Genomic DNA, 18,799 nt, shown 5'->3' with positions numbered 1-18,799 from the left:
ATACACACACATTACAGTGCATGAAAGAATATCGATCTTACGGTTTGTAAGTTCATCTTCAATCCTCTTGTTAATGATACCAATCAAGGATAGGTTCCAAAACCCTAGAGATATTTGTTATATATATATTAGAATATTATATAGTTCAAAACCCTAGATATTTAAAAGGCAGCATTTATCAGAATGTAGAGGACAAGACTAAGATTAATTCTCTGTTGTTACTGCAGGCACTAGTGTGAAGAGTGATTTATAACAATATGCTTTTGAATTTCTTAATAATGTCTTCTCTGCCTCCAATGCAGGAAGGTTCTTGATGTTGATGAACAAGACTCATGGGATAATATATATATTTATATATATATATATGGAACACCATTCCATGAATGACCTCATGCATATACAACTAACCAGAACTAGAATTCTCATCTGCATGATCGAATTCAAATCCCAATAACAATTTAAATATGTTAACTAGTCTTAATTGAGATTAACTGTCTTGGATATAGATCATATCCATGCGCTAACAACATGAAGTCATGAAAACATGAGAACTAGAAAAAACTAAGATTACAGAGGGAGATCTTGTGATCACCCATGCACCCCAATATATTAAAAAACAAGATTAAGCCTAACTACAAAAGCTAAAACCTCAACTAAAGTTTGAAGCACCTTGTTCTTTGAAGCCATGACTAAAACTAAGCTTCCATGTTAACAGTTGTCACATGGAAATTAATGGAACTACAAAAGACTACTACCAGAGACATCAGATGCCCATCCACTTGCAGTGTTACCACTCCAGTAAGTATCATTCCCAGGCATGCTCAAAGACTGTCTTTGCAAGCTAAGACCACGAGAGTTATCTTCCATCTTAACTGCAGCAAGTTGTGTGATCAACCCAGAGCTTGAATGTTTATGATGGACTTGTCCAGCATATGGTCCATCAGGAACACCAACTTGATCTCCATCAAAAGGGAATAACCCTGCTGCCACTGTTGCAGGAGTTGGCTGCAGTTCCAACCCACCAAAGAAAGGGAATTGCTGAATCTGTTGATGAAGCCTCCACTGTTCCAACCCTACACTTGAGCTACTCCCAACTTGATAATCAACTTGATCCAAACCTTGAATTCCAGTGAAATTAAGGCCAAGGCCTGAAGGGGCATAATCAGCCAAAGGGTGCAGAGAAGTCATGAATGGTAGCTGAGGCATTGGGGGCATGTTTGATGGAATTGCACCACTAACAGTGGTTGTAGCAGTGGAGGATGCTGATGAAGAGCCTGTTGAAGTAGCTGATGACTTTGCAGAGCTGCCGCTGCCTTTGTTTCGCTTGTTTCGGCGACAACCACCACCAACGGGCACGTTACGGAGAGCGCCGCCGCGTGTCCAGTATCGTCGGCAGGTCTTGCAAAAGTGCCTTGGCTGAGTAAGGGAGTAGTTGTTGAAATAGCAAAACTTGGTGTTTGTAGAGTCACATCTTGGGCACTTGAGAGCTGGCTCCGGCGGTGGCATCTTTGCAAGACGAGCACGGTCTGCCATTGATCCTGGCCTTATGGAGCCAAGCATGCCAGCTGCTTCTTGATTTAGTCCTCCAATCCCAGGTGGTGGGAGCTGGCCATGATCACCGCCGCCACCTCCACCTCCGCCACCACTCGGTAGCTGATGATCAGGAGGTTGATGCTATATATATAGATAGATAGATGAACAAGAAAAAGAAATGAAAAAGATGAAATTAATTAAAGAGAAGAATATATATAAATATTTACAAGGATATCATATGGTATCAGTAGTATATTCAAGAAGGGAGATATATAGATAGATAGATAGATAGAGGAGTAGCTAGTTGTCCACTTTGGCTTTAAAACTACTTTTTTCATGAAGAAGCTCACCTGGTTCCAATTGGGTGGATCAAGATAGGCTGCTGGAACTGATGAGAAAACCATATTCGCTACTTCTTTTCCTTTCTTTTTTGGAAGGGTGATAAAGTTATGAAGATGGTAGTGATGTGGTAGAGATGAAGAAGAAGAAGAAGAAGAACATGAAAAACTGCAGAGAAGAATCAGGAAGGAAAGAAACAAGGATGAAGAGGAGGAGGAGGAGGAGAGGTCTTTAGGTTTTCTCTGGTTGGCTTCTTTTATATTGAGTGGGGGAGGGTGGTAGGTCTGGTCTGATAGATGGGGATGGATGTATGGAGGTGGTTTTTCTTAGCTTTTAAGCTTCTCTGGATCCTACTGTGATGAGCATTGGTGGGAGAGCTAGTGGCTGCTTATGCATGAAAAAGCAGCGTTTGGGAAAGGATAAATATATAGATAAATAGACAGATAGACAGATAGATAGAAACCCTAATTATATGATATATATATATATATATATATATAGACTATAGTATATACAAACATACATACATATATACATACATACATATATTGATATATATACATATACATGCATAGATGGATGAATGGATATATTTAATAATAATAATAATAATAATATGGAAAAGAAAGGCTGGTGTGAGTACTGTGGAATGTCCTCTTTCTCTGGGGGTGTGTGTGGACCAGTTTGCATGGAAATGGATGAGTTGGACCTCTTGTGGTGAGTCAGTCTCCATGCCTTGGTCTTTCTTTCTTTCTTTCTTTCTTTCTTTTATTAAATTGTCTTCTTTTTGGTCTTCTGATTCTTTTTTACTCTAAGGAGAATGTTTGAAAAGCTCTTATTGGTGGTCATGGTAGACTCTGCTCACAAATATCAAGTGTTGCTTTTTTTTTTCTTCTAATTTTTACTTTGATTTTACCAACTTACTCGTGTTGCTGCTTCAACATTGTGAGGGTTTTTTTAATGAATAAGTGAGGTTTTTAATTTGGTAATGAAAAAAAATATATATGGAAAAAAAAAACAGAGAGGAGGACCTGTGTGTGTATGTGTAGTATCTATGTGAGTAAATCGTTGGGTTGGAATGCCTCGAGATTCGTGACAAGGTGACAAGATGACAAGGAGTGGGACCATGCTTTGGTTGGGCAGTGAGAAGATGGGCCCGGCCCAAAAGCTGACAATTCATGAGATTGCTTGGGCCGGAGTCGTATTGTCCGGAAGGTGGGGGTGGTCCTTGGGCCTTCGATGTGATAGCATGGAATCCACGGCCACGTGTTGCCGTCCTTATTGTTATCACCGAAAAAGAAAGCCTATTTGGACCGACCTCTCTGTGTCTTGTTCCTCAATTCCAATTTCCAAAAGAACATTAATATATTGAAGAAGAAAAAGAGAAGCTTTTCATAATAAATCAAAGTTTTTTTTTTAAAAAAAAACTGTTGTAACTCCAAAACAGCTACATTTAATTAAAATAACAATTAATATAAATTATTAAACTTTTTAAAATTATCAAAAGCACCTCAAGTGAAACGAATACATTTTAAGATAGTTAAGGATTTTTTTTTTCAATAAATAGTTAAGAAATTTAAAACTATAAATATTTGTCTTTAACTCGAGAGATATACAAACAAAATTTTCATTTTTTGAAAAATAGACAGATGATGTTTCAAAAACAAACCATAAAACAAAACTAAAGGAACAAAGAAGAAAGAAAATAAATACTCCTACTAAATAACTATAAGACAAAGGGGAAAAAGTCATAACCCAAAGATAAGTCTGATAAGACATGGTGTGGCCCACAAGAGCATGGCTTACGTCAAACAAATAAATAATTAATTAAAAGAAAAAGTTTAAATAATGAACGGCTTGTTGGTTAATAATACGTTGATTAATTAAATCAACCTCCTCAATCTTGCAGGCCAGCACTACCAGTTGAAAGAGCATTCCCCACCCATTCAAACAGAACCAGTACCAGCACCAGCACCAGCACCAACACTCTGGTACATCTGGGCAATGATACAGGTTGCAGATGTCCTCCAACCCCTTCATCTCATCTTCGAACTCATCAGACTCAGCAAGCTGGTTGCCATCCAATCCAACCACTAAATGACCTGCTCAATAGCATTCTCAATCTTCTTCTTATCCGCATGTGGGAGATTGGAAGCAATCTTCTCATCTTTTATGGTATTCCTCATGTTGTAGGCATAGTTCTCCAATGCATTCTTGGCCTCAACCTTCTTCTTATGCTCTTCAGCCTTCAGACTTATACTTCTCTGCGTCCTGAACCTTCTTCTCAATCTCTTCCTTGCTAAACCTCGCCTTGTTATTAGTGATTGTGATCTTGTTATTCTGGCCTGTAGTTTTATCCTCAGCAGAGACGTTCAGGATGCCATTTGCATCAATGTCAAAACAGAGAGTGATCTGTGGGACACCCCTGGGAGCAGGAGGGATGCCGGAAATTAAAGCTCAAATTTTGCCGAGAAGATTGTTGTCTCATCTGGTCCTAATTAATTCTCTCACCTTCAAAAACCTGAATCAGAAAACCAGGTTGATTATATCAGATAAAGTGGAGAAGACTTGCTCCTTCTTGGTTGGTATGATTGTGTTCCTGGGTATCAGGACAGTCATGACTTCACCTGCTGTTTCTAAACCGAGCGAGAGAGGGGTGACATCCAGCAATATTAGCAAGTCCTGAACTTTCTCATTGCCATCACCACTCAGAATAGCAGCTTGAACTGCAGCACCATATGCAACAGCTTCATCAGGCCGTTGATGCTTTTGCATAATTCTTAGCCATTGAAGAAGTCCTGCAACAGCTGTTGCTCTTTTGGAATCCTAGTTGACCCTCCAACGACCACAGCATCATGAACACTGCTCTTATTTATCTTAGCATCTCTTAGACACTTCTCCATTGGTTCCATGTACTTCCTGAATAAATCCATGTTCAGCTCTGCAAACCTGGCACGAGTGATCGTTAGTAGAAATCAATTCCTTCATAGAGAGAATGAATTTCAATTGTTGTTTGTGCAGAGGAGTAAAGAGTGTGCTTTGCTCTTTGGCACTTAGCAGGATGTCCTCAGCCTTCTGAGTACCCTGGGGCTGCCACTGATGTCCTTATTGTTTTTGCTCTTGAACTCCTGAACGAAATAGTTAGCCATGCCGTTGTCAAAATCCTCCCCACCAAGATGAGTGGCCCCAGCAGTGGCCTTCACCTCAAATATACCCTCCTCTATTGTAAGCAGATAAACATTAATATTCATCTCACCAACACTCCTAGCCTTTTTATCAAAGACCATACGCGATAGCCGCAGCAGTGAAGGGGTTCATTAATGATTGCATGACAATGAGACCAGAGATGACACCAGCATCGTTTGTGGTCTGGCGCTGAGAGTCATTGAAGTAGGCAGGCACAGTGACAACAGTATTCTTGAAAGTGGATCCTAAGTAGGCCTCTTCAATCTCCTTCGTCTTCATCAGAACCTTTGAAGAGATCTTTTCTGCAGCAAACTGCTTCTCCTCCCCCTTGTATTGCACCACAATCATAGGCTTGTCATTAGATCGAATCAGCAACAACCTTGAACGTCATTCTGGACAATGGCATCAGTGAAACGCCTACCTATCAGACGCTTGGCATCTGAAAAAGCAGAAAAAAAAAAGTCAAAAATGAGCAGCCAGCAATTTTTATTTTTATTTTTTTTAGCAGCCAGCAATTAGCATAATGTTCACACGGACAAAAAGAAAAATAAAAAAATAGAAACAGGGGCAATAAAAGACAAAGGAAAGAAACATAAAAACAATGTAAATTACTTACTGTCATGATTGTTATCAAGTCAGCGTCAAACTTCCCTAAAACTTAAAGTCTCATTGCCAATTCCATCATAATAATAGCACATGATGAACATGTTTTTGACTATCATGCAATCACTATCATCACTAAAGCATGAAAACCATGTAGAACGGCATTTAAGCTTAATTTAAGGAGAACATAGAGAGGCGCATCTACAAACAGGAATGCAAGATTGTTACTTTTGCAATTTGACAAGCAATTTAAAGCTAATGTCAAACTCATGATCTTAGAAGGATTCCAATTTTGCCAAGATGACACTGACCATTAAAATAACGTATAATGGCATCTTCGTTTTTTTTTTCTTTTTCCTTTTTCCTTTTCTTTTAACAAAAAATTGCAACTTTCCGTCCATCTGTCGGCCATGCAATCAACAGAACTATGGCCCTTATCAAAATTATTCAGCAAAAACAATAACGTCACTAATCTAAATCGTCAAAGCCTCAATAATTAATCGCTAAAGCACTATGTCATTCTTCATCCAAGTACGAAAGATCTACAATACCAAACCAGCAGGTCTAAAGCAAAACATCAAGTCCAGTAATCTGATGATCCTCATGCAAAAATGGCTCATCAGCAAACCACGAAAGGTGAGACAGAGAGACGCTTACCAAAGCCGGTGTTGGGCGACCTGGTTCTTGGCAGCATCACCAAAAAGCCGGTCGGTGTCGGTGAAGGTGAGCTAAGACGGCGTGGTGCGGTTGCCCTGGTCATTGCCGATGATCCCAAGACCGATCCAGATCGCCGGACCATATCGATTCTCCGGCCATTGATGTGTGTTCAAAGGGCTAAGCGAATGGTGCAATGGCGCTGGGTTTAAGAGAATGAATCAGAGGAAAAGAAGAGGCTTATATAGGAAGAGAAGCGAGGGTTTCTAGAAGGTTCGTGAGGGTATCTCTGGGCCGTCTGATTGATCAAAATGGACGGCTGAGAGAATGCGGGCCCAGACGAGATCTTAGGGGCCCAAAGTTTCGAAGAAAACCAGGCCTTTAAGAAATCTCTATGCGATGGTTCTTATTTAATAAATTTATCAGCTTTATATCTGGACCATTCATCGTGCCTGGTGATTCGTATCATGAGCCGATTGTTAAAGAAAGGCCCACGTTGTATAGGCCTTCTGTTGAGGCCCATGAATTTTTTTTCTCATTTATTTTATAATTTAATTAAATAATAGGGAGGTCCTCTGATTAAGTTTCAAATTATATCTCCGTCCAAAAAAAAAAGGTTCATATTATAAGCAATTACGAAGGATTTTGGTAACTATTATTACAACAAAAAAAAACACACACACACCAATCTCTTTAACCATTTTTTATTTTTAACCAATTCATCCTACATTTTTGTTTTTTTTCCTACAAAATCCACAAGCAAAAAGGGAGGAACAAATGGGTACAGAGGTGCATTAGTTACGGTAGCTTGATTGACCTCTTAGAGATAAAGTCCCGTCATACAACCCTGGAGGGATAGAAAAACAGGAGATTCTTCACGGAGAACTCCACATGACACCAAGAATATGAATTGCAATTTGAAAAACTCAAACTTAAGATCTCGCAATCATAAGCACGGATAGTTATCGTTGGGTTAGCCCATCGTTGCCATTACAAATTATATAAATACAAAAAAAAAAAATCTAGAGATATATAGGGATGAAAACTCTTGTTAATCAAATTAATCCAGATAATTTATATATTTATCATATTTATATGTATTTTTATGATTATAAATTAACTATGCTTAATCTTAATCAGATGGACAATCAATCAAAACATAAAAAACTAGTACAAATGGACAATGACAAAAATCCAGCTAAGATAATCAAAGAGTGCTATATGACTCTATTCCATATATTATTTGATTTCAATAAATCATTATTAAACAAAAATAAAAGAAATATTCTTTTTAACTATTGATAACTGTGATTTTTTTTTTCCAAAACAAAACAGTTTCTAAGTATAAAATAATGAAACTAAAGCCTCTTTCGGTGGTGATATTTGATACTGCATTGAAAAACTCAATGGTTTTCATTTTATTTTATTTTATTTTATTCTTGCATCATTCGAACCGAAAGTCACTGCATGACTTTTAAACGTTTGGTTTGGGTGACAAAATCCAGAGAAAACCATGCAGCATCTGGTTTCTGGTTCTTGCCAGCTCTGATTACATTCCAATGGACAACTAGTACAACACTGTCAACTCTGTCTCCATGTTCTTTAGCCTAACTCTAACTACACTAACACACGTCTTCAATCAATGTCATCACACTCCTTAACTTTAATCTCTAAAGAATATAAGAACATGAATCTTTGTTTAATTTAATCATACTTTACAAGTGGAGATGGGCCCATATATAATTCATCATCTCCCAAAAAAAAAAATTATTAGCAAAGCATTATTGAATTCAAGAAGACTATGGATGGGAATTGAGAAAAGAAATGAGCTTCCCATGAGAAGGAGGGCTGGAATGATTCATGTCTCTGTTTTTACCAATAATGACTGTAATAAATGAACCATCTTCTTCTCCTTCTGGACTTTGAGCTTTCATTCTCTTCTCCATTAATGTCTTTCTGTACAGCTTCTCTTCAGCATCTTTCAAGAACTGGAACTTGGGAGGAGGAGATGAAGTGTCAGTAATGGAGGAAAACAGAGGATTGAAAAATGGAGGAGAAGATAGAGGTGTCAGTAGTGATGGTTCACTCCTGCTTCTTCTTCCACACTTGGATTTCCCATCATCTGATTCCATGTCTTCTTTGGTTTCCTCTATTATTGTGAAGAGATATCTTGGAGGACCAGTGAGGTTGTGAAGCCTCTTGAGCTCTGCTTCCATGCTATCTTGTTCACCATAAGAGTCTATGCACATCTCTTGATTGTTTAAAGGTGGTGAGCTAATCAAAGATGATGTTTTTTTCCTGAAAATATGGCAAGAGATCTCCTTTTCTCTTTCAAAATCTCTGTTTGCCATTCTCTTCTTCCAATAAAGCAAACAGCAGAGAAGAAAACATAATGGAAACATAATGCTAAGGCCAATTGCAAAACTGCTTATCAGAGTTCTCATGTTTGCTCTAAAATCAAGAAACATGAAAACAAAATCTAAAGTTTAAGCAGAGAAGGATAGATGAAGAAGATAACAAGAGTTTTACCTCAGAAATCACATCTGGAGAGCCATAAATCAAAGAAAAAAGAACAAGAATGAAACCAAACTTGATGACTGGCTTTATAGTGGCTTTTATTATAATTTAGTGGCTACCATGGTGGCGTGCTTCAAGAGCTACTCACATGGTCAGGCACTCAAAAAGGCAGTGTTGTTGCTACTTAGTTTGCCTTTTTTTAATTACTATGCTTTAATTATAGTCAACACTACCTTCCTAAGTAACATTATAATGTATTTGACATAATGAGAACTTGCATCTAATTTGGTATGGTCTACTCCGCATCATTCACATTTTAATATTCAGTTGAAATAAAACCACATGAGTGATGGTAGTTCTGAACTTTATGATGAATAAAATGACAAAAGAATTCACCCAGGCATGATCACATGTACCTGATGAGAAAACAAATCATCCAAACTCTGACCCAAGCCTTGCCAGCATGGGAGCAAGTGTTTTAATTCAAACAGAGAGAAAGAGACAGAGAGTGAAAAACAACAATGATCTAATGGAAATTCAATGAATGAATGAATGAATGAAGAGAGTTCCTTCACTAGATCCTCAAAATATCATGAAATTCAAGTCAATCACTCTTCAGAAGCAGCACTGGCAGCACTCAGATCCACGCTTAAATTAAGTTCCTGATACATGAACAGAAGTAGATTAACGCAAGCAAAATTTTTATGTTCTATTTCATAGTTTGAAGTCTAAGGCTTTGTTTATTTATTTATTATTTCTGACATAGATCTTGTTTTGGCTACATAATGGATATGTCATGGAAGATATAATTAATAAATAATCAAGATTACCTTTCCAGTGATCTTCCTGTACATTGTGAGCACATCTTGGACTGTTGACTCGAAATGGGTGGTTGAATCATAACTCTGCAAACCAAAAACAATTGTACTAGTGTTTCTCATAAACTTAATCCTGTATAAATACTTAGTCAAACATACAGTAGATATGAAGCAATTGTCCTCCTCAGGCTTGTTAATCGGTTCGTATCTGTCATAAATATCAAAGAATGTCTCATCTACCGGTCCAAGTAGATCAATCCCGGGCTTCAATTCTGTCTCGGGGTTGTCGGTCTCTGCTTCAGCAGAAACAAATGCAATATATTTCCCTTTAGGAGCTACATTGTGAGAGTAAGAGCAACAAAATAGATACCTGCAATCACCATTATGTGAAAACATCGGATTTTGAAAAATTTCTACGAGTTTCAGAAATAAATGGTTATACATAATACGCAACAGACATGTCAGATTTGCGACCGAGCTGTTTCTGAGGCAAAATCAGCTGCACAGAATGTGAATCATTTGTGTCTGGGATTGGATGGCTCATTATGCAAATCGCTCTAGCTACTCTTCCAACCTTCTGAACCTGTTGAAATTGTAAATATAGTGTTCATGAGATCAATCAATCAATCAATGCTTGCTTGCCAGAATCACAAGCAGTCTTTTCTCTCAGAATTACAAACCTTGTCAGGTAAGTAAGAAGGATCACAAACAAGTTTCTTGCATTTTGCTGTCTCTCCCTCTGAAGTTACACCATAAGCTTTTCCATTATTGTCAAACTCTACCTAGATGATTGTATAAAGAGATTTTTAAATATTACAGCAAAAATCCATCCATCACCCTCATTAAATTCCATTAAATTTAGCGAATTGAAGTCTCACCTTGCATTCTGGTTTGTTTAGCATGTAAGTGCCACCATAGACAGCACTCAGACGAGCAAATCCCTGGAATAAGGGAGACAATTGAATATGTAAAACAAGCAAAGCAGTAGCACTAGAGAAGTTCAGAGGGTAAATGACAGTAAACATACCTGTGGAAGCTCTCCCAAACCATACAGAGGGTAAATGTAAGGAGATCCACTTTGAAACCGAGCCAATGATTCAGCGTAAAGCTACTTGAAAGTGAATGCAGGAACATGTTACAAACTATCAACAGCATAGCCATAGTTAGATGGATGTTATTCAACTAATTTCACCTTCATTCTCTTAACAGTATTCATTGCAGGTTCATCCAAGTAACTATCATCCTTGTGAAGTGCCAAAGCATGTCCCAAAAAATCAACGGTATCATCTTCTAGCCCATATTTCCTACACACCAAGGTAACTCCATCAGTTAAATCTTTGAGTGTTGTAAAAAAACACTGAGAGGAGATAATAAATTACGAAATTAATTCTCTTGCAGTAATTTTGTTAAGGTCCAGCCCTTCATGAGATTTTGGATCATTCTCTTCATAATCCTGTATATAGATGAAGAATTTTCTTGCTCGCCGCTTCTCAAATAAACCCATCAAGGTAGACTTCAATGCCTCCACATCATTAGCTGGAACTTTGTAAATCTAAAACAATTGTACTAAATATTAACAACTTATTACAGCATTACATCAAACAGTTATTTTGCATGTCTAGTACCTTCTTTTTATTGTAAACAAAGCTACCGTCAACAGCCTTGAAGTTCAAATATTGGGTGACATTGGTACGAATAAGAATGCGAACTAGCGCACCATTTGCCATCATGAACTAGTGAAGTAAAATGGATAAATAAACATAGATTCAGTATATTATCCATAAAAGAATATATTAAAAATTCAGAGAAACCAAAATTCACCTTTGGAATCATATCAACATTGTATTCCTTGCTAGGCCCCAGAGATTCTGGAGGTTTATCATCACCCCTGAGTCTCTTCCAAAGCTATTAAGCATCACACACAAGTATAACCAAGATTGCATTTCATGAACAACAAACATGAAAGGACCTAAATCAAACATTCAGATAAAAACCTGATTGAGATTTAGGGATGTTGATTCCCCTCCATAATAGTCATTTCTATCCATATGAAGGACCTAAATCAAGTAAGCAAATAAACTAACATGAAACCATTTGACTATGAAGTATGAACATCACCATTAGAGAGACAGAGAGACCTTGAGGCCATCAACGGAGAGAAGACCACTGAGAATGCACTCCTTGAGTCCAGTCCCAAGAACAACAACATCATACTTTTCATCCATATTCTCTCAGGAAAAGAAGCAGCTTGCTGGAATTGAGAAAGAAGAAGGGAATGAGGGAGAATAATAGAGAGAAAGCGAAGCAGAGCTGGTCTTATGGCGGGTACTTCTCGCCATGACCGTTATAAAAGCGCGGGACACATGCCAACCGGTCCGATTGCTTCGGGATCAGAACTGTCTTCGTAGATCCCATGGATGAAATCAGGCCACGATACCACATCTAAAGCCTTGTATTATAATTAATATATAAATCATCTCAACCGTCCATTCTCATCTATTTTACAACTTGTAATATGCATGTAAATATATTATTACAAATTAAAATATAGGGAAGATTATTCTAAATTACCTTGTGGTTTATATTTTTTGCTGATACATATGATTTGATTATTAATATTTTACTACTCTATAGTTTTAACTGTTTATAAAAAAATAATTCCGTAAATATTTACTGACATGGTATTTAAAACACAAATTTATTTTTTTATCAGATAAATTTATAAAGATAAAAAAGTAACTACTGAAGTGTTAATAATCAAACTATGAATACTGAATTGAGAAAAAAACAAACCATATGTAATTTAAGATAATTTCGCCTAAAATCTAAGTGACAGTAACATCAACGGTAGGAAGTTGGGGCAAAATTGGTAAAGCGTGGGCACGGCAAACTGGGCAGCTGGAATGGGAGTTCAACCACATATCAATACATGAAAAATGAAAGGAATGCTGGCAATGCGGTAATCGCCGGAGTTGGTCTCCGTCGGTGAATGTCGATAAACACACCGGACACTCTGCCTGGTTAGATACTTCTTCTGACTTCTGATTGTCATTTTGGTTACTGTTATATTGACATACAGGAAGAGAATTCAGTGTTTGTTCATTAGAAGTTAGCCAACTGCCATGACATAATCTTCGAAAGTTATGTAGAAGCTGACAAGGATGACAACAAGCAAAAGCGATGATGTTGCAGCTGATGACGATGATCGCCACCGCGGTGATGCATATGGCAAAATAGTATAAGTCATGGGAGGAGTGTTCATCTCCGGTGGTGTCCGGTGGTAGTGAAATGGTTGCCATTGCTTGAGGGGACTTTGAGATATATGGTCCTTTTAATGCATGTTATATGGACAATGAGAAGAGAACACACATAGTCTGAAATGAATAAGGGATTTGAATTTATGTCATAAGGGTCCTACATGGGATGTCTTTTATGTTTAAATTAAAGAAATTAATAGGTTGCCGTAGAGGATGGGAATGGCAGGGGAGCTATTAAGAGTTTGTTCCATTCAATGGCCGGATTGTTAGATGTAACTGAAGAGAAGATTCATGGAAAAATTGATCAGATGGCCTTAACTGACACGTCTAATTAGTTGGAAGCAACGGAGTGATTTTTATGTTTCGTTTTCTTCTTTTATATCTAATTGTGTTTTTTTTTATTATTATTATTAGTTTTTGGGCAAAAACCCTGGTCTTAAACAATATATAAGGTAAACAAATCATAAATTTATTTAAAAAAATAAACTGACAATAGTAGAAAAAAAATAAATAAATAAAGAGATAAAACACACAAATATGAAACTGGACGCTGTCACTAAGAGTGAAACATGTCTCAACAACAAACAACCAACAAAAGCTGAATGTGCTTGCAAATTTTTTTTTTTCCCATTTTTTGTAGTTTATAAATATAATGTTATTTGTTTCAACTAGTGTCACCCCTACCTAGACATCGCCTAAAATATAATGCGCTTGCACTTTCCCTGATCAATAGTTAATCTTTGTTCCGCCTTTCCCATCTCACGGTGAACAAACTAGGTATTTTTTTAGATAAGTTACGTATATTAAAATTTTTAAAAAAAACACATAGTGGAACGGAATGTGTTTTTTTCTTAAATTTTGAACTCATTCTGCATTTTAACAGATTAGTGATTTATTTATTTATATTTTTAAAAGTTTTTTTATCATCTCTTATTTCGTTTCTTTTCCACGCCCATGGATTTGACATGCCCAAAGATGAGAGATCGATTCATTTAATAGTTGAGGATTAGTGAGACTATATTATTAGTGGTTGAACATTTATGCATACTCATTTATTAGAATGGTAAATTTATTAAAAACATCAAATATAATTTTTTTTTTTTGAAATAAATGTGGATAAACCACAACTTTATTGAAAAAAGAAAGACAGGGAACATAAGATAAAAGCTCTCACCATAAGTGAGGAGAATAACTAAGAATGACAGGAAAATAAAATACAAGAAGAAAAGAAGCTGGGAAGGCGAAAGACACCGTCTGGTCCCTCAGACCTGCCCAAACCATCAAAAGGAGCAACTACTCCTGCACATGATCAGGGTCTGACTCTCCCGCGAGATTTGAGGTTCTAGCGCTAAAGAAATTAAGGGAACGTTTAATTTTCTGAAAAGCTTCAGTAATAGCTGGCTGCTGACAATCAGCTGCAGTTGAGAACCAAGAGAGAAACATATTAGCAGTTTTAATAAAAATATTGTAAAGCGGTAAAGCAGTCAAATGGAAAAATACGAGAGTTTCGTTCAATCCAGATATTCCACAAGATTGCACGGGAGATTAGATCCCAGAGGATTCAGTGTTGAGGGGTAAGGGATGGAATCCAAGAAGTCCAAAGTGTGGGAATTGAATGTGAAAACTGATTGAACCCAAGGACCTGTGAAAAAAACCCCAAACACGTTCATATATGAATATTTAATTTTTTATGAATATGGATTGAAGTCCAAATATAATTCACAACATTTTTATATATTTAATTTTTTATGAATATGGATGAACCACAAAATTGAACTACCACCCTATAAGTATGGTTGTGGTTAATGTTTTTTTACCGTATATTGACAACAAGTTCATAGATTAGTGTCACACCTCCACTGATATAAATTAATAATAGAGAATTTTAATTATCATGAGTTCAAATTCTCTCAACCGTAATGTGGTGGTAAAAAAAAAATCTCTCGTGTAGACTCGGACTTGTAACTCTAGTCCTACATTTTTGAGTGAGGGTGCTAAGCTGGATGATCAATTCTAAGTCCTATGTATACATTTTATTTTTTTAGTTAAATGTGGATAAACCACAAATTTATTGAAATAAAAACAGAAATACAGGGGTAAAGTCATCTGTCACCAGTGGTGAGGAAGTACGAAAAAACAGTAAAGAAGAAACAGAAAGTACAGAGAAATAACAGAAAATACTAAGAAGACGGAAGATGCCGTCCGATATCTCAGACTTGCTTAGATGGATGTAATAAGCATCTACACCTGTGTGGCACCGTAGTCGGGATCACCAGCTGTGGTAGATTCTCTGGCGCTAAGAAAGTTGAGAGAACGCTTAATTTTATGCGAGGCTTCATTGAGAGATTGCTTAATTATACTTCTAACACGTGGCTTATATATATTTATAAAAAAAATTTATTGAATATCAATAATATTAAATAAAAATATAACACGTGGCTTATATATATTTATAAAAAAAAATTATTGAATATCAATAATATTAAATAAAAATGTCTAAAATTTGTGTGTGTGTGTGTGTGTGTGTGTGTGTGTGTTTTTTCTAAATTTTAATAAACATGAATCTACTAAAACAAAAGGTTGATACACTCTACGTAAAATTAAGCAGAAATATTACATGATGAAAAATATGGAATAATCCACCCATGAAAATTTTTTTTTTAAAAAAAATCAATTATTTTGCCAGCTTTCATTCATTTAAATAATTGAACACAAAGCCTTTCTTTTTTTTCCCTCTTTTTCTTTCTGCTCATCACCTTCCAAACATAGTGCTAAGAAATCACAAGAATCATGCCACAAAATTCTCAATCTCAATCTCATTTAGTAACTGCATCAAATAAAGAGGAAAAAAATCGCCCAAAAATCCAATTTTGGCAACTCCTTAATTTAAAAACAAATGAAAAAAAATGGAAACAAATTCTCCAAAATCTCCCCCAATTTGCTCCAAATTATCATCATCAATGCAAACTGGAAAGGAAACCCTAATCAAATCCCTCAAAAATCTCTATATATACCATCAAATCCCCTTACCTCTTTACCCAAAAACACAGCAACAATGGCAAATCGGATCATCGTCGCTCTGCTGATCTCCATGATCGTCGGTACTTCCTTCTCTCATTCATCGCCCGCCGGATCTCCAATGATCCCTTCTCCTTCTCCTGCCCCCGCTCCGATGATTTCATCTCCAGCACCGGCACCAACGATCACACCATCAATCGCTCCGGTGATTCCACCGCCGTCTACTGCAGTGCCCGCGTCTGCGCCAAGTCCGACGTCGCCGGACTCGGCTCCGGAGAGCAGCGCTGAAGCCTTGGTCTCCCGTCCGGTGATCGCCGCAGTAGTGGCCCTTGGCTCGCTGTTTCTCTTCTAAACAATGGTTCACTAGTCTCGGTTTCGTTGCTCAATTGTTTGACTTTGTTGACTTTTATTATTTATTATTTAGTTTTTTTTTTATTTTAATGTTGATTTATTTTTTCATTTGATAATGGGCTTGATTGGATTTTGTAGTCAGTGTTTCAATGTTTTTTAGTTTAATTTTTATTTATATATTGCTGGTGGCTAAATTATTTATGTCGTCAATGAATAAAAATGGATTTATATAGTTGAATTGTGAAAGTAAATATTTTTATATAATTAATATTCATTTTGATAAAAAAAATTAAAATAATTATTTGAATAAACTTCACCTCTATCAACTGTAACTCACCTTTTTAAAATGACAAGCAACTTTAATTCTAAAATAACTTCAATTCTGAAATTTTACTTTTACTATAATTTCATTAATTTTCAATATTTTAATTTAAATGATTATATTCTGATTTTTTTTTAAAAAAAGAGAGGATATGATTCAAAGATGAAAAGATGGCTGCATGTCAACGTGGACATGATTCGGATGCTTTCCTTTTGTTTCTTTTCCTCCAGAGATTTCAAAACACGTCTGGCATCGGGTCTTATCCGCAGTGTTTTTTTTTTCTTTTTTTTTTGTCCTTTGCTGTCCTCGTTCTTCGTTCTTTCTTTTTAAATATTCATATTAATATTTACCTCCTAGTTTCAAAAATATTACTGAAATTGTTCACTACCCATTCTAAAAAGAAATGCTTATTTACTAACTTTTTCCATAAATAAAACCACAATAAAAGTTCACAACAGGATTATAATATATATATATAATATATTTTTATAAGATTTTAGTTAAACCAAAAAAACTAAAAATAATATTTTTAATTTGAAAAAAAAATTTCAAAAGTAGAACAATGATTGAGCTTTAACCATGAAAGAGCCAAAAAAATAAATGTAGTAAAAAATAAAAATTCAAATTTTCACGAGTCCCACAACCACAAATCAAAACCCGAGGGCGAGGAATAACTTTCTCGGAACCCACTTTCCGCTGGATCAAGTTAACCAACAAAGAACTCACGCGAATAACGAGGCTCACCTAAACCTCACAGAACTCCGCCACGTAATCACCTAAACCTATTCCTACACCACACCATACCACAAACAACCGCTCTATAAAAAACAAAACCTCATCATCATCGTCGTCTTCACATTCTCATCAATGGCGTCCTCAAGGTTGCTTACGTTGTTCTCCACCTTCCTCTTCTCTCTTATCCTGGTCCAGCACTCCCTCGGCTACGCCCCAATGACGCTGACCATCGTGAACAACTGCCCCTTCACAGTGTGCCCCGGAATCCAGCCCAACTCCGGCCACGAAGTTCTCGAGCACGGCGGCTTCTGCCTTCCAACCCTCCACCACCGCTCATTCCCGGCCCCCACCGACCACTGGTCCGGCCGAGTCTGGGCTCGCACCGGCTGCACTCACGACGGCACCCGCATCTCCTGTCTCACCGGCGACTGCAACGGCCAACTCCATTGCTCCGGCCACGGCGGCGCCGTACCCGCAACCCTCGCCCAGCTCTCCATCCACCACGGCGGCCACCTGGATCTCACCTCCTACGGCGTCTCCTTAGTCGACGGCTTCAACGTCGGCATGACGATCACTCCTCACGAAGGTCAAGGTCGTTGTCCCGTCGTCGGCTGCCGCGCTGACCTCCTCCCTACTTGTCCAGCTCCACTCCAAACCCGATCTCCGGTTACCGCCGGTGGTCACGTGATAGGGTGCAAGAGCGGTTGCTTGGCCTTCAACACCGACGAGCTTTGCTGTCGTAATATGTATAACAGTCCTCGGACGTGCCGGGCTTCGAGTTACTCTGAGTTTTTCAAGCACGCGTGCCCTGATACTTTCACTTACGCGCACGATAGCCCTAACTTGACGCACGAGTGCTCGGCGCCCGGCGAGCTCAAGATCATCTTCTGTCACTGAGTTGTTGCTCAGCTTCGTCTATCTCTTTCTCTGTCTGTGTCTTTGCTGTGGTGGTAGTAGTGTCAGGGACTTAAGAGTAATAAAATAAAAAAGTAGGGAGTGGTTTGTTAGGGATCATTTGTGGTGAAAGTTGTGAACTTGAAACTCTGCTAATTAATCTCTGAAATATCACGTGGGTTTGTGTTCTTTGTTGCTGTTATTATGAATTCACTGCACTAGTGTTTTTGTGTTTGTAGTGTGAGTGGGCCTTGTTTCTTTAAAGAATGGGAGCTTGAAATTTATCATTAACTAATGAAGATCAACTTATTTTTAGTTTTAGTTATCAAATGAAATCAATAGTAATGGACATTACTTAAGGGAGATAATTAAAAGGACTCAAGAATGATAACCAGTTGTCATATGTGCCTACGTGGAGACTCTCTTCGATTGAAAATAAAAGAAAAATAAAAATAAAATAAAATTTGAAAGTGCACTCTGGTCTGGTATGTCATTTGAGAGGAGACCCTCTTCAATTGAGAAAAAAAAAGAAGAAAGAAAATTTAAAAGTGCACCTTGATATATCATTTGAG

At 37.3% G+C, this 18,799-nt stretch overlaps 5 protein-coding genes, 1 long non-coding RNA gene and 1 pseudogene across 6 annotated transcripts; 1 reads left to right on the top strand and 6 right to left on the bottom strand.

Annotated features, from left to right (window-relative positions):
* Positions 1-583: 583 nt before the first annotated feature.
* Positions 584-2,254, bottom strand: LOC120281753 (dof zinc finger protein DOF2.4-like). The gene is made up of 2 exons (XM_039288453.1): positions 1,884-2,254; positions 584-1,674 (listed from the first exon to the last, which is right to left on the bottom strand). The coding sequence occupies exons 1-2, from the start codon at positions 1,935-1,937 to the stop codon at positions 739-741; spliced, it is 990 nt and encodes a 329-aa protein (XP_039144387.1). The 5' UTR covers positions 1,938-2,254; the 3' UTR covers positions 584-738.
* A 1,336-nt stretch (positions 2,255-3,590) lies between these two features.
* Positions 3,591-6,762, bottom strand: LOC120282942 (annotated as a pseudogene).
* Positions 6,763-8,077: 1,315 nt separating this feature from the next.
* LOC120282272 lies at positions 8,078-9,009 on the bottom strand. Its single transcript, XM_039289044.1, has one exon. The coding sequence runs from the start codon at positions 8,781-8,783 to the stop codon at positions 8,115-8,117; it is 669 nt and encodes a 222-aa protein (XP_039144978.1). The 5' UTR covers positions 8,784-9,009; the 3' UTR covers positions 8,078-8,114.
* Positions 9,010-9,079: 70 nt separating this feature from the next.
* Positions 9,080-12,127, bottom strand: LOC120282271 (guanosine nucleotide diphosphate dissociation inhibitor At5g09550-like). The gene is made up of 13 exons (XM_039289043.1): positions 11,789-12,127; positions 11,645-11,707; positions 11,472-11,555; positions 11,276-11,383; positions 11,030-11,202; positions 10,843-10,954; positions 10,678-10,758; positions 10,529-10,591; positions 10,331-10,432; positions 10,109-10,233; positions 9,810-10,020; positions 9,663-9,737; positions 9,080-9,494 (listed from the first exon to the last, which is right to left on the bottom strand). Exons 1-13 carry the CDS (start codon positions 11,873-11,875, stop codon positions 9,441-9,443), a joined length of 1,338 nt encoding a protein of 445 aa, XP_039144977.1. The 5' UTR covers positions 11,876-12,127; the 3' UTR covers positions 9,080-9,440.
* Positions 12,128-12,367: 240 nt separating this feature from the next.
* On the bottom strand, positions 12,368-13,015 carry LOC120282273 (E3 ubiquitin-protein ligase EL5-like). Its single transcript, XM_039289045.1, has one exon. It carries the CDS (start codon positions 12,947-12,949, stop codon positions 12,476-12,478), a length of 474 nt encoding a protein of 157 aa, XP_039144979.1. The 5' UTR covers positions 12,950-13,015; the 3' UTR covers positions 12,368-12,475.
* A 1,047-nt stretch (positions 13,016-14,062) lies between these two features.
* Positions 14,063-16,311, bottom strand: LOC120282494. The gene is made up of 3 exons (XR_005542974.1): positions 15,938-16,311; positions 14,408-14,549; positions 14,063-14,322 (listed from the first exon to the last, which is right to left on the bottom strand). It is a non-coding gene; the product is annotated as an uncharacterized LOC120282494 (long non-coding RNA).
* A 1,126-nt stretch (positions 16,312-17,437) lies between these two features.
* Positions 17,438-18,465, top strand: LOC120281649 (osmotin-like protein). Its single transcript, XM_039288340.1, has one exon. The coding sequence runs from the start codon at positions 17,466-17,468 to the stop codon at positions 18,228-18,230; it is 765 nt and encodes a 254-aa protein (XP_039144274.1). The 5' UTR covers positions 17,438-17,465; the 3' UTR covers positions 18,231-18,465.
* The last annotated feature ends 334 nt before the right edge of the window (positions 18,466-18,799 follow it).

Source organism: Dioscorea cayenensis, chromosome 18 (assembly GCF_009730915.1).
Source record: "Dioscorea cayenensis subsp. rotundata cultivar TDr96_F1 chromosome 18, TDr96_F1_v2_PseudoChromosome.rev07_lg8_w22 25.fasta, whole genome shotgun sequence".
In the NCBI taxonomy this organism is placed as follows: domain Eukaryota; kingdom Viridiplantae; phylum Streptophyta; class Magnoliopsida; order Dioscoreales; family Dioscoreaceae; genus Dioscorea; species Dioscorea cayenensis.
The sequence above is the reverse complement of the archived record's forward strand: the minus strand, read 5'-3'. Positions and strand labels throughout refer to the sequence as shown.

Coding starts and splice junctions, on each gene's coding strand:
- LOC120281753 (XM_039288453.1), bottom strand. CDS start 1,937: ATGGTTTTCTCATCAGTTCCAGCAGCCTATCTTGATCCACCCAATTGG. Junction 1,675..1,883: donor ATCCACCCAATTGGAACCAG/GTGAGCTTCTTC, acceptor CTATATATATAG/CATCAACCTCCTGATCATCA.
- LOC120281649 (XM_039288340.1), top strand. CDS start 17,466: ATGGCGTCCTCAAGGTTGCTTACGTTGTTCTCCACCTTCCTCTTCTCT.
- LOC120282272 (XM_039289044.1), bottom strand. CDS start 8,783: ATGTTTCTTGATTTTAGAGCAAACATGAGAACTCTGATAAGCAGTTTT.
- LOC120282271 (XM_039289043.1), bottom strand. CDS start 11,875: ATGGATGAAAAGTATGATGTTGTTGTTCTTGGGACTGGACTCAAGGAG. Junction 10,955..11,029: donor ACTGCAAGAGAATTAATTTC/GTAATTTATTAT, acceptor CTTGGTGTGTAG/GAAATATGGGCTAGAAGATG. Junction 10,759..10,842: donor ATACTGTTAAGAGAATGAAG/GTGAAATTAGTT, acceptor ACTTTCAAGTAG/CTTTACGCTGAATCATTGGC.
- LOC120282273 (XM_039289045.1), bottom strand. CDS start 12,949: ATGGCAACCATTTCACTACCACCGGACACCACCGGAGATGAACACTCC.